Source organism: Euleptes europaea, chromosome 16, assembly GCF_029931775.1.
Source record: "Euleptes europaea isolate rEulEur1 chromosome 16, rEulEur1.hap1, whole genome shotgun sequence".
Taxonomy (NCBI): domain Eukaryota; kingdom Metazoa; phylum Chordata; class Lepidosauria; order Squamata; family Sphaerodactylidae; genus Euleptes; species Euleptes europaea.
Genome location: NC_079327.1, coordinates 28,766,187 through 28,781,314, shown reverse-complemented (window position 1 = coordinate 28,781,314; position 15,128 = coordinate 28,766,187). Strand labels below are relative to the sequence as shown.

Sequence of the window (15,128 nt, the reverse complement as noted above, 5' to 3'; positions counted from 1 at the left end):
TGCTCCCTCCCCACACACACACACAGACTCTGCTTTCCCCCACACACACACACAGAAAAGAAAAATTATAGATTAAAGCCCCCAAAGGGGTCTTACTGTGGCTGTCTTCTGTTCCAGCAGGAGGGGCTGGGAGGCTGGGTAATCCAATATGATTCCATTTGTATCCAATATAAGATCCATATGTATGCATCTCTCGAGGGTGATCCATTCATCCCAATAGGGAAAAGGGGAAAGCCCATATCTCAGGGGGCCCTGACCCAATGTTTACAAAACTTGGGTGGTCTCTTAAAAAGCCTTGTCTGAAGCTCCGCTGAAAGTTTGGGGTCGGCACACCCAAAAATGCGCCCCCTGCAGCCACGGAAAGAGAAAAGGGGGGGAGCCGATATTTCAGCCCCCACGGAACCCATCTTTACAAAACTTGGGTGGTCTCTTAAGAGGGAATGTCTGAAGCTATGATAAAGGTTTGGGGGCTGCACTCCCAAAAAAGCGCCCCCTACAGCCACGAAAATGGAAAAGGGGGAGAGGAAAAAGGGGTGGAGCCCATATCTCGGGACCCCCTGGCCCAATGTTTACAAAACTTGGGGGTATCTTAAGAAGCCTTGTCTGATGCTCCGCTGAAAGTTTGGGGTCGGCACACCCAAAAATGCGCCCTCTGCAGCCATGGAAAGAAAAAGGGGTGGAGCCCATATCTCGGGACCCCCTGACCCAATGTTTACAAAACTTGGGGGGTATCTTAAGAAGCCTTGTCTGATGCTCCACTGAAAGTTTGGGGTCGGCACACCCAAAAATGCGCCCTCTGCAGCCACGGAAAGGAGCAAATGTGCACAAGCATCCCCTCACACACACATGAGGATTTCCCTCTCTCTCTCTCTCTCCCTGGCCGGGCCGCACATCAGCTGATTCCTCCAGTACTCAATCCTGACTGATTGGCCAGAAGAAGACCCAGCTTGGCCACCGATTGGCCGGGGGAGGAGAATGCTGCTTACTGAAGGTTATGCTGCTTACTGACGGCCCCGAATTGGCCGAATTTATTCGCGAACTCCCGAACTCGCTGAATTCGGCCCCCCCGGTTGCCCGCCAGTTTTGAGTTTGGTTCCTCCCGAACTAAAAACCCATGAATCAAGGGAAATTCGGCTGATTTTCAGTTCGGGCCGAACCGAATTGACAGCCCTAATGCTCTGTTTACTTTACTTTCAAACCTAAACTTATTTTACTGCTTTAAAAACATAAAATTCATAATTTGTAGCTTAACATGCAAACTTGTACTAATGGCATTTTTATGGAATTTAAAAGCCCTTAACAATGCAGTCTTAAGCAGAGTTAACCCTACTAAGTCCATTGAAACCAATGGGCTTAGATGCTTGGGATTGCATCGTAAAGTTTTCTACAAGATAAATTGCAAATATGATTGCATCAAAAACTCTGAACTCATTAATAATTCACACATACTGTGTATACTGATTACTCTTTGGAATAGACGTTTCATACTGGCTTCTCTTGTTAACACACACATCCTTCCTTCTGTTGTGTATATGACACAAAGACACTTTCCTGGGAGTAAGCCCCATTGAATAAAACAGAAGTGAGTAAAACTTGTTAGCACTGTTTCCTAATTTGGGCCCAATGGATTTACACTTCTATGCATCTGACAATGAACTCTGACTCATGAAACCTTACACTTTTGTTAGTCTTTAAGGTGCCACTTGGTTCCTGGTTTATCTTAAGAACGTTGTATCATTAAAAACATAGTATATTAATTGTTGACAACCATAGTCACATTTAAACAATGAACATACTTGGAAATACGTTGTATTTGTTTATATACGTAGGAATTGCCATTATCTAATGCTGAAATCTGTTGTATATTTTTTAAAAATCATGCTATACACTGCGAGTGAATAAAACCTTGTCTTAAAAAGCATTTCTTTCATTCCAAAAAAGGAGTTTTTTCAATGCTCCCCAAAAAATTCCCAATTTTTCCATCAGAAAAATGGGGGGTAGTCTTTGAAAAATAAGGGGGCAGTTTATTTCTGAATATTTACATTTCTTTCCATCCCATCTCTTGGTGGAAGCTGCTACCTACTCAAATTCAGATGTGTTTTATGCTCTAAGGCCAGAGAAAGATTCCCAGCTGGAAAGAGAGCATCTCTTGTCATTTGCTCCCATAGATAAATCATGAGCAGATTGTCATAGTTTATTAGGAAATTAACAGAGTATCTCCCCGAATGTATAGCATTCGTTTCCTGTTACTTGATTATATGATCTTCTAATGAATAAAAATGGAATAAAAAATCTAATCAGTGGGAAAAATAAAACCAGAGGTAAGGAGCACCAGCTGTGTGTTGCCGTCAAGTATAATATATTGGTTAGAGGAAGAGTTGGTTTTTATACGCTGCTTTTCTCTACCTTTAAGGAGTCTCAAAGCGGCTTACAGTCGCCTTCCTTTCTCTCCCCCACAACAGGCACCTTGTGAGGTAAGTGGGGCTGAGAGAGTTCTGAGAGAACTGTGACCAGCCCAAGTTCACCCAACAGGCTGCATGAGAAGGAGTTGGGGAAACCAACCCAGTTCACCAGATTAGAGTCTGCCGCTCATGTGGAGGAGTGAGGAATCAAATCCGGTTCTCCAGATTAGAGTCCTCTGCTCTTAATCACTATGCCACGCTGGCTCTCATGTTGAACTTAGACCCTTCTTAGCCTTCAGTCAGCCTAGAAAGGTGTAATGCTGCTTAGGACTCATCCTACCTTTTATCATTGTTGTAAGGATAAAGCTAGAAAATCCCAGGTACGCTGCCCTGAGGTTCTTAGAAGGAGTGTACAACACCTGTAATAAATAAATACAACATTAGTTGTTACATTTAGGAACTCAGCCATGGTCATACAGATTACTATATACTTCAGGAGATGGAACATTGTAGAGACCTTTTTCATTCTAACTGCAAAGTATCAACGTTATCCTTTTATATAGATAGTGGGGGGTTATGGTAACATAAAAAAAGATTATTATTCATTGTTTCTATATATTGTACTGTTGGGTGTGGAGGCACCTAAATAGTTGGATACAGTGATGACTTTCTCGAAATCTTCTATTTAATTAGTTATTATTCTTCCCATTCCCACTCTTAATAGGTCTTAAAGGAACATGATATTTTGGTTTGTGCCTATATTTGATGTAATACAACCATCCCTTACATTTCCACCATTTACAGCTGTTACTACGGAGATGTGAAAAGCAATGCAAAAAATACAAATTTTGTTTTCTTGAATATCTTGCATAATACAAAAATACAAATTTTGTTTTCTCGAATATCTTGCATAATAATCAAGTTGCCGTTGACCTTTAGTCACCAAACACAGTGGAATGTACGCAGCTTAATGACTTGAGAAGTCAACCCCAGAGAAAGAACAAAAATGAATTGAGATTTCAAACAGGAAGTGACCCCCCCCCCAGGCAATCGAAAAGTCACACTTGGACATTGCAGACTTTAAGTGCATAAATAAATAAATACAGCAAAAGCTTTGTTATCTGGCAGTCAGTGGGAATGAGGGACTGCCGGATAATCAGATGTTAATGGTACTTAATATTGATAGTTGATGAACCTATGTCAGACTCGCACTTCACTTGGCTCTGGCTCTCTCTTTCAGGGCATCCAATTATGTCTCATTTCTAGGTTACTGTCAACACAACACATTTTCTTTTCAGTTCTTGTTGATGGTGTATTGCTAGCCATCTTGTTTGAGGCTGCACAGAGAGGGGAGGGGGTTGACGAGCCTGTGAATCCTCTTCCTGTCTTCCCTCTTCAAGCTGAAAACATCGAGGAGGGTGGGGCTTTCTTGCCAGACAGGGCATGTTTGCAGCTCATCTCAGGCCAATGCCAGTCTTATGCTCTGTGGTGTCCAGAAGGGCATCAGTTTTTCAGCTACCCTTTCTACAAGCTGGCATGCTGGAAAAAAGGCCTGCCTCCTCACTTGACTTTTCCAGTAGCTTTGGCACCAAGTGAGGGAGCAGATTGGCATCTGGGCACACTGGGCCTTCCTCTCCTTTAGAGTGCAGATGCTGGGGCACTGTCTTGCCCAGTGAGCTGCACTTGTGGTTTGTGTTGGGCTGGCTTTAGGGCCACCAGGTCCCCCCTCTCCGGCGAGGGTTTTTGGGGTGGAGCTGGGACAGGGATCACATGCGCACAGCCACGCTGATGCAGTCGCATCACTTCCGGCTACACCCGGAAGTGCCACATTGCAACAACGAGCCTTTTACAACTCAAACTGGGAGTTTGAGCAGTAAAAGGCCCATTGTGATGCGGCGCTTCCGGGTGTAAACCGGAAGTGATGCGATTGCATTGGTGCGGCCACGCACGCAAGCAATCCCCGCTTTCAAGGGGATCCCTAGCTGGTTTGGGTGGTGTCCATCCAGTCCCACCGTGCTCCACCAGTGCTGGGTTTGCTGCCACCTTCACTGCAGACAGCAGGGCTTACAAAAGGCCTGGCTCATGACTCTGACCAGGAGCTTCAGCATAGAGGAAGAAAGCAAATCAGTGGCAAGAGGTGCTACGGCAACGGGTCTTCCATGGTCCTTGCCACAGCGACTGATAGATATGGGGACAGGCTTTTCATCCCCAGATATATTTCTAGCTGTATCAAGTGCCAATTAATTCAATTGTCCAGATAACAAAATGGTGAATAACACAGCTTTTACTATACAGGTAGAGTACCCCTTATCCGGACATCCCATATCCAGACTGATCCGAAAGCCGGACCCTTCGAGTCGGCATGCAGGCGGATCCGTGCTGCCTGCTTTCAGTGTTTCCTCTCAACTTAAAAAAAATAAAATACAGTGTACACTACATCATAGGTGGAGACTGAAAGCCTGCCGTTGTTAATTTGTTTGTTGTTGCTCTTGTTTAACAGCTGATGCAGGTGAGATAGTTACACCTTTGTTTTCTGATGGTTCAGTGAACACAAAATTATTTAAAATATCGTTTAAAATTACATTCAGGCTATGTGTATAAAGTGTATATAAAACATAAATGAATTTGGGTCCCATCCCCAAGATATTTCATTATGTATATGCAAAAATTCCAAAATATTCCAAAATACAGAAAGATCCGAAATACGGACACTTCTGGTCCCAAGCAGTCCAGATAAGGGATACTCAACCTGTACTACCTTTTGGCGCAAAATTGAATTCCTGGTTGTTTCATAGTTAATTTCTACATTTGTTTTTTGTTTTCAGAGCAGTATCTAATGGGAGAGTCTTTGATTGATCCATATTTCTGATGTTCAGTGTTTCAAGGACACTGTTCACTCATCATTGAACCATTTGAGTAGGTCTTTTTAAAAATTTACTAACATTTATTTATTTACAGCATTTTATACTGCTTTTCTCTGAAACCTGACTCAAGGCAAAGATAAATAAAATTACATATACATAATTAAAAATTTGGTGGTAGTGTTAAAAACCCTTGTGAGTAATCTCCCCTTGCACAACATGTGGAATCTCAACAAAGTGGAAGCCTTTTTAATAACTTCAGGAAGGCCGTTCTATAAAACAAGCAGACACTGACTGTGGGCCAAACTGCATGATACATTTGTTTGGCTAAGACTTGGGTTAAAGTTCCCCTGACCCAGGATCAGAGGATCCTGGATCTCTCCAGGATCAGAGGAGCATGCCTATTATCTTGGGTGCTGTGGAACACAGGCAGGATGGTGCTGCTGCATTCGTCTTGTTGGGGAGCTTCCTAGAGGCACCTGGTTGGCCACTGTGTGAGCAGACTGCTGGACTTGATGGGCCTTGGTCTGATCCAGCAGGGCTTTTCTTATGTTCTTATGACCAAATTTGCTTTCTCTGCAGCCACATGGCAGTTGTGGGGGATGTACCCAAGTGCCACAGGGTCTAGTTCAAATTTGCCCTATTATGGAGCTGTATGTGCATGAATGAATTAATTTATTTTTACGGCCTTAGCCAGAACACATCAATCGAAGTTACAAACCTATAAGTAAGTAAAATAATCTCTTTGTAATAGGAAATGTATTCCAATGGCATGGCCTGACATGTTCAGAAATTACCTAGAAAACCACAGATACCCTTTACCCAAGGCACCCCCCATACCCGCATTTGGAAGCCAGCAGCATAGAGAGGCAACAATGGAAAATCAGTTGTGTGGGTCCATAAAGCACTAGAAAGATATGAAGCTTTCAGCACATTTGTACTTGAACATAGGCTGGAATGTGAGAGGTGTGTTTTGTGTGACTTTTTGCAGACTTGGTACGGCTCTTGGTATGGGAGCCAGCATGGTGTAGTGGTTAAGAGCGGTGGTTTGGAGCGGTGGACTTCTGATCTGGAGAACTGGGTTTGATTCCCCCACTCCTCCACATGAGCGGTGGAGGCTAATCTGGTGAACTGGATTTGTTTCCTCACTCCTACGCATGAAGCCAGCTGGGTGACCTTGGGCTAGTCACACTCTCTCACCTACCTCAAAGGGTGTCTGTTGTGGGGAGAGGAAGGGAAGGTGATTGTAAGCCGGTTTTATCCTTTCTTAAGTGGTAGAGAAAGTAGGCGTATAAAAACCAACTCTTGTTTTTCTTCTTCTTTGAGATTCTGTACCAGATCATCTGCATCCAGCCTTCTGAGAATGAAAACTCCATATTACCAGCTGTTCTCCCTCTTATATATTTAGTTAGTCCTTTAAAACATTTAATGCTGCCTTTCCATACAAATAGGGTCGCCAAAGTTGCAAACATGAAAACACTGAAACATTTGAGCATTGAAAAGTATTTAAAATAATATATCAAATAATTCAATAAAACATATTATCACATAAACACACAAACCCAAACCCAGAGAGGAGTTATTGGGGGTATGCCAAACAATCCGCACAGATATGTAAAGGAGCCAATGGCATCTACTTGTGAATGAAAGTTATGTTAGACTCATCCTATATATGTATCTGCAAAAAAATCACACAAAATACAGCCACTCTGCACCAAATATTTTTAAATATTTTTGAGTGGTGCTCTGATTTTTGCTTCAATTGTTTATTGTTCTGTTAACCATTCAGTGTTAAAAAGATAACTTTCTGTTCTTTTCAGAGCTTGCATTAGTGAATATCCAATACGTGGTGTAAAACTGCAGAATTTTAACTGTAGCACTCCCCAGAAGCTTTTCATTTCTATTGTCATTTTCATGGCTGCATTAAAGGTCTCCCAAGAATGAACAAATAATACATGGAACATGACTCCTTTGAGGGTCCCCGAATTCTCTGTGGGATTTCATACTCTTCACAGAGTTATCAAGGAACCAGTTTCATTCATTAATTTTGTGCAGCTGTCCGCTGAAATAACATGCTGGAGTTATTCTACATATCCAAATTATAACACAAAAAATATTTTTATTCAGTCTTGGTATACTTCAACTCTCTTCTTCGAGTCTGTGAAATATTCAGTGCTAGGAAGATGGGCCTAGCAACCCTCATAGACTATGTTGCTGAAGATGCAATAGCGGTCATCTGAGCATAGAATGTGAACTCCAGGAAGATGTAACAGCTCTGTAATGCCCACTTCTTCCCTTCTTCTTTTTATATTTTTTTCTCCCATTTAGCTCAACGAATCAGCTAAACAGCTTATAGAGACGAACAAGACCAATCTAGCTGCTGCATCTGGCAATGATGTCTCTTTGCCTGCTGACATTAACCTGGCAGTAAATACAAGCCAGTGCTGTATCTTGAACAGTGCCGGAGCAGTCAGTGCCATTCAGAGGCATATCGATGGCAAGAAGAACACCAAGAAGCGCCACTCATTTACCGCTCTCAGTATGACCCACAAATCCTCCCAGGCCTTGAATAACAGGCATTCCATGGAGATTAGTGCCCCTGTCTTGATAAGTTCGAGCGACCCCCGTGCTGCTGCCAGAATTGGAGATGTGGCTCATCTCTCATCCAGTGCTCCGGTCCAGGTAAACTGTGGATAAATTAAAAATAAGGAACAAACCACTTAAAATTAACTTTGAGGCTTTGGCAGACAACTAAACTGGATGGTGAGATTCTGGCTCAGATTCCTAAGAGGTCATGTTTGCGATCTTACATCCAGTGGAGCCAAACTGCGGCAAAATTCTGTTGGTGGGTGCCTTAGAAGGAAGTATGGTGCACCGCTGGTCTTGATGTGGAGAAACTTGGGAGAGAGGACTTGCATGGTACCTTGCAGGCATTGGCCATTTATGCTTGGTAATTAGCATCGCGTTCCAGGCTGAAGTGCCCCACATATTTTTTTGATTTCTTCACACTGAACCATCATTCCAGCCATCACGGTGAAGCTGGCGCATACCTGCTTCGCATTTCTTAAGAGCCCCTTTAACACAACCTTTTGTATTTGCTCCGCACCCTCATCGAAGCATTTACGGAAGGAACCATGAAAAATCACAGCCGCAGCTTAGCTATGCAAACAACCATTGCTAATGGCTATGCAAACAAAGGAACAAAGGAGCAGACGACTGGGGGGTGGAATTTGTTTGACTTTTCTCCTCTTGCATCAGGACCGTGAATAGTCATTATAAAGGGCAGATTTAAGAAAGCAGCTTTGAGCGAGCATCAAAATCGACCCTGCATAAATGGCCATGGTGTCTCTGTTCTGTAGTAGGTCTGTTATTCTGCTGTAACCTTGAATGTTATTTCAGTTTGATATCAGTTCTGTAGAAAGATTTGATGTGGTTTCTCTCATGAGCCACTATTTTCAGGACTTATGATGCTGTAATGTTGGCATGTTATACAAGAAGCCCTGCGCCCTTTATAATATTGCAAATATCAGAAGATCTTTTTGCACACACAGCCATTGAGACAACTAGTTTTTGAATGGCAGGCTGGGGAATCCAGCATAGTGGGTTGTTTGTTAGCTAGTTTGTTTATTTACTTATTTATTTCATTTATAGTCCACCTTTACTGCAAAGACTCAAGGTTGATTACAAATATTAAAAACAAGCAATACAAATCCAGAACAGTTCTAAAGGACATTAGGTCGACAACACTATTTCCTTTATAAAAATGCCCTTCTAAACAATTCTGTTTTGCACATTCTGTAGAATAATCGCTGTGTGGAAGCCTTCCTTCTAGTTGGAGGTATTATGTTGAGATCCATGGCTGGGAGAGAGTATCACAATAAGCAAAATGTTTTCATGAATATTAGTCTATATGGCTTGTAGTCCTTCACTGAAGAAGCGAACCCCAAGCAAAGAACAAATTAGTTTCTCTGAGATCCTTTCAAAGACGTTGTTGAACACTGATGTAAGCAGTTCTCATCTGTAGGCTAAAATTTGGCACTCGACCATTAATCTTACATATATGGGCAGGAAAATGGAAAAGACTTTTACAGGCTCTAGAAACTTTTATAATGAGAATTGGGAAATGTATGATGAAAGGTAATGTTTCTACCAGGCTACAAATGTGGTGTTAGCTAACATGGATATCTGCCAGGAAGAATAGAATCCTTTAATCTTTGCCCTCCATTCCTTCATATGGGAGTATTTCCTGCCCTGCCCATCACACATGGCTGTTTTCAAAAAGCAGCTGGAGAACACTGAGGTATTCATAGTGCTCTAATAGCACTATGGACTTGTGCTATATTTATGCCTATGATTGGTTCAAAATTGTTTGGTTGTGAATCCTGCTCATGGAGATGTCCACACTGGCCACAATCCAGTGAGCCCTGCTAGGCATGTAAAAGGGGTAATCCATGCTCAGATTGGCTTTTCAACAGCAGTATATACATACTAGAGCCAGCATGGTGTAGTTGTTAAGGTGTCGGACTAGGACTTGGGAAACCCACGTTCAAATCCCCACTGGTACCGTGGAAGCTTGCTGAGTAACCTTGGGCCAGTCACACACTCTCAGCCCTTACCCTGGCTAGTATTTGGATAGGAGACCTCCAAGGATTACCAGGGTTGCGACACAGAGGCAGGCAATGGTAAACCACCTCCAAACATCTCTTGCCTTGAAAATCCTAAGGGGTCGCCATAAATCAACTTACGGCAAAAAAAAAAAATCCACATAAGGCATGGCAACTACTTTTATTGCTCCCTTGAGTTTAAAATTGCTGTTCAAAACTGTTGTTTGAGACAAAACATTAAACTTTTTATTTATTTATTTATTTATTTATTTATTTATTTATTTATTTATTTATTTATTTTATATCCTGCCCTCCCCAGCCAAAGGCCGGGCTCAGAGCGGCTCACATAAAACTCCAGTATACATTAAAATAGAGTAAAACATTTTAAAAACAGCAATTAAAACAGTCCTATAAAATCCTAAATAGCACATGAATGAATGAAGCTGCCTTATACTGAATCAGACCCTTGGTCCATCAAAGTCAGTATTGTCTACTCATATATATATAGGCCTGAACCTGTGAAGCTGCCGAAACTGTTGAAAAATTCACTTGTTTTCTGTTTGCTTGCATTTGTTGAAGGATCAGGGTACAAGAACACTCTTAGAAAATAATATAGTCTTAGAAGATAAACACTTGACAAGAAGGAACTAGCAGTGTTGCAGCTGCATCACCACAGTATAAAGTCTCATTCAAGGGATGCATTTAGAGATACTGCTGTGATAGCTGTTGGACTGCAAGATTTACTTTGTCATTTTCGTAGATGGTGCAATCTCAGGAGTTTCCTGATAGTGAATTGTAAGTGTATGGATCTCTTACACTACCCTGAAAACATCTGAAAATAAGGGGGGGTCTTAAAAACCTTTTCACTCTTTGAAGTAATAAAGCATCATATTTCAACCTCAACATTCAGGAAAATGATAGTATACAAACATAGCTTCTAGTGGAGTATGGCAACAGCAATAGTGTGTGTTTATAAAAAATAAGCACTCTTCTCCCTTTCAAGAGAATTTGCATCTGGCATGGTTGATGCCTGCACGTCACATGTCATCCATTAAACATTAAAAAATGGCCTTCTAAAATGCATTTGTCTGTCATAACGGGTGTTCTAACAGGCCAGTTAAATTGATTTGTATTGAGAAAGTACTAAGGCTGCTTGCCAATCATAAAACTGAACCAAAGTGAGGTTAGCTGCTAGGTTAGCAATGGAGCTGTGAGCAAGTGAGCAGCCCAGCACGGATGTGGAAGTCCCTCTTGACTCACTAATCTTGCTGAGGCCTCAGGTGGCTCATCCTCCCTCCATTTGCACCCCTTATGAATTATTCTTCCTTGCTATTTAGAAAGGTCACAGGTCAGCCTGCTTCAAATCCCCAGGTCTTTCTGACCAAAGATGCATCTCATAAATAATGAAGGATGGTCTTCTGCAGCCCACCATATAATCTGAGCAGCAAAGAAAGGATGCAAGAGCACTGTGTATTGTGTGTTTTGCACAAATTCGGGCTTTGAATAGGGAGCCAATTTGCTCACAAAATACTTGATTCTCAATGGAAGGGTACATATTTTGAAAACAGCTACAAACAGCCTTTATGCAGTGTCATAGAGCAAACAGCAACACAAAACAAGCCAAGCTTTTCTAAATTATTTTCTAGTATAAAGGGAGCTGGGGCTGGGAGTCCCAACGCCTAGACAACAGAAAGCAAATCAAAGCAAATTTCTCTTAACATGGCAAATTACAGTATGACATTGGGAGACTAGAGATAAGAAGTGTATTGTTTGTATTTAAAACAGAAAGGCACCGAAGATAAAAGTTTTGCTTTATGCTGGGCATAGCATAGTGGGAGAGACACTACTGAAATCCCTTCTTGTTGTTAAATTTGGACAGAACCTGTTTTATTGTGTTTTGACGCCAAAGAAATGGTGCTTTTATGGGTAAGGTTAATCACATTCACTTGTTTCGTGTGCGTTCATCAATTATTTTTGCATCTTATTAAGCCCACTTTTTTAACCCACAGCTTTATTTAACTTTCAGACAAAACCAGCTTGATCATAACCACATTTATTGGAAAGTAGGGTGGATTCATATGTACCAGCATGGTGTAGTGGTTAAGAGTGGTGGTTTGGAGCGTTGGAGTCTGATCTGGAGAACCGGGTTTGATTCCCCTCTCCTCCACATGAGTGGCGGAGGCTAATCTGGTGAACTGGATTTGTTTCCCCACTCATACACACGAAGCCAGCTGGGTGACCTTGGGCAAGTCATGCTCTCTCAGCCTCACCCACCTCATAGTTGTTGGGGAGGGGAAGGGAAGGTGATTGTAAGCCAGTTTGAGTCTCCCTTAAGTGGTAGAGAAAGTCGGCATATAAAAACCAGCTCTTCTTCTACCTAAAACATGCCAAAACTGAGCTACTGATTTCTTACCACCACTTTCCTGGAAATATTCAGTACTGTTCTCATACATTGTAAAGCTTCTCCACTCCATTCAACCAATTTGTGCCCAGCTATAAATTCATGTTGAAACTATAATGGTCAAGTGTGCTGCTCAGAACACATCCTATGAACCAAGCTAATTGGGTGAAAGAAAGAAATCACATTCTCTAAATTTTCTGTATTCTATTTCCTCACCCTCCTTTCTCATTATAGAAAAACAAGTGGGAACCCACAGGGTATTGAGGGGAAGAGAAACCCAATCCCCCACCTTCCTTCTCTGGCTCCACCTTCATTCATGTACACCTGCTGGCCACTGTGCCACACCAACTCCGGCTTCTCTCCACCTGCCGCCTCCCTCCCGTCCACCCACTAACTTGTGATTCTTCTCCCCCAACTGCCTGGCTGTTTGTTTGGGCTTCTCTCTACCCATCAGCACATGTCCCACCCACTTTGGCTTCCCTCTCCATTCCTGCCCCCTTGCCTCTGCAGCCCCAGGGGCATGGTGAGGTAGGTGAAAAAGCAGACAGGGCATGGAAGGGAAAGCCAGAGAAAGACCATTGCGGGAGGCAGCTCTTGTCACCTGCTCCTGGTTTCCTTCAACACCACGATCTTGCACGGCATTTGGATTGTTGGGGCAACTCAAAATGCTGTCTGAACTTTAGCATTTTTCTGACATTTGTATATACACAGATGTCACTATTAATGTTTGGAGAAGTTACTGCCAAATTTATTTTTGCAAGACTGGTTTTTCTGCAAAACAAGTGGTTCCTCCAAGTTTGACAAACCCTAAATTATATCTACGGCAGAACCCATTGGGTAGATTTTTTTATCCATATGGGGTCCAGCTCTTGGTTATTAAATATAAAGACTGGTCAGTCCACCCAAGCAAACAGCTGCAGCTTCTAGTGTTACAGCAACATATTCTTTAGCTACCCAAATCACAAGAATTATTCCAAGTAGCCATGACTATATATCACTGAATATTCCAGGACACAAATATATTCTGCTTATGTATGCATCCACAAGGATAGTTGCATAGACAGTTTTTTTGAATGTTTGAATCAGCCCTAGAATTGTACTGGTGTTAGTTGCTTAAATTGATAACTTGAAACAGAAATGGGGATATGAATGTATTGATTTATCATATAGACATAGAGACTCAAGCAAGTTGGATTAGAGCAGTGGTGTACCTTGTGCTAGCTGCAGATGCCATAGAAGCAGCCCACAGAACCATAATGAATACCATTGCGTGGATCTTTAAGTAGCAACTTCTTATTTGGAACTGTAGCACATAAAAATAGGAAGTGTCCAGAAGTCAGACAGTTACAGTGCCATGAAAAGTCAGCTTAATGAGTAGAACTTCTCCATCAATTCTTCACCAATCTTTGTAGCCACATGAACTAGGGAGTACAAACGCATATTTTTAGCATTCCACAGTGTGGAACTGTGCCATCTCACTAAGCTTAGACCATCTGGTTTAGATAGTAAATGAGGAAATGTACTTCCAAGTTGGCAAAATCTGCATTTGTAACTCATTTTAAGATTACAGTCATATGCACATTTACTTCAAACGACACCACACTGAATTCTGCGGTATTTAGTAAACATGCACAGGATGTAAGTCATTTGCTTATCTCACATGGGAGTTAGTAGTAGTCATTTCATAGTGTTGATACATACACTACATGCTAAATATTCTTAGCTGGCTAGGGTAAGCTACTTGTCATGTGGAGAGAAACTGAAAGACTCTTTGGTATGAGTCCTGCAGTCCAGATCCCTCCTACTTTCCAGGTTCATGGAGCATTTGTTCCTTGATAGCCCTGAGCGATGACCACTGTCATTTATGCATGGGTACTTTGCCTCGCATTCTCCACTGGACTGTTTCAGGGCTTCGTGGGAGTTATGCATGATTTTCTCGACCTTCAGATGTCACTTCACTCCCACCTCATGCTTTCCCCGGGATTTCAGGATGCTGTCTTGCCTCAAATTTAAAGTCTGCTCTGAGCCCAAATCACAGCAATTCAATGCCATTTCTGTTCATATCTTTTACTTCAAGTTTCTCTCCCCACATTTTCGCTTGTCCCTCCCTCATCTAACCCCTCCCCAAGAAGCCATTTTGGTGAGTTTCAGTAGCGAGTGTTTTAAGTTCTTGGGGAATGGAGCCGGTTGCCCCCCCTTGCCTCATACATGTCATCTCTGGTTAATTTCAGCAACGAGAGGTGTTTTTTTGGGGGGGTTACCAGGGCCGGTTTATTGAGAGGGCTCTTGGAGTGAACTACAGCGAGTTCTTTTTAGTTTGCCAGTGCAAGACCCCTGCTTTGAGATAGCCAGAAACAAATTGGGGGGGGGTCCTTCTCTGCTATGGCTATAAAATGGCCACATGGTTCAAATCAAATGAAAGAATCCCGCTGTAGGACTGGTGGGGGGTGGTGACCCAGGGCTCCCTGCACCCCATTGTTGTTGGGTTTTTTTAATTTTCTAGTGCAATTTTAGCAACAACAACAAAAGGTAAATATAAATGAGCAGCCGAGGGAAAAACCCTGTGTTCCCTCCCTCCCCCCATTCATGCAATTTACCACTGTGTTGCCTGAATGGGGGGTGAGGGAATGCAGGGTCTTCCCCTCAGCTGCTTGTTTATATTTACCATTTTAGCACTTTTTGCTAAAAAATCCCCCCTTCCTCTTGGTCGATTTCACAGTGCTTTCAGACATCCGGGAGCGAACTGAGCTGGGCTGATTCTACCCCCCCCCCCGGTCAGTTTCACAGCAGGAGTTTTCTTATGATCCCTGCAGCAATGAGATACCCAGAAATAAATTGCTTGGGGAGGGAGCGTTTTTCG

The 15,128-nt window shown here is 42.4% G+C and overlaps 1 protein-coding gene across 1 annotated transcript in view; it reads left to right on the top strand.

The window, feature by feature from the left end:
* The window catches only part of SH3RF3 (SH3 domain containing ring finger 3), a 229,968-nt gene that overhangs the window by 177,255 nt on the left and 37,585 nt on the right, over positions 1-15,128 (top strand). Inside the window, exon 4 of the mRNA XM_056861863.1 lies at positions 7,592-7,945. Within this exon, the coding sequence (XP_056717841.1) occupies positions 7,592-7,945 (354 nt within the window). The remainder of the gene's footprint in view (positions 1-7,591; positions 7,946-15,128) is intronic.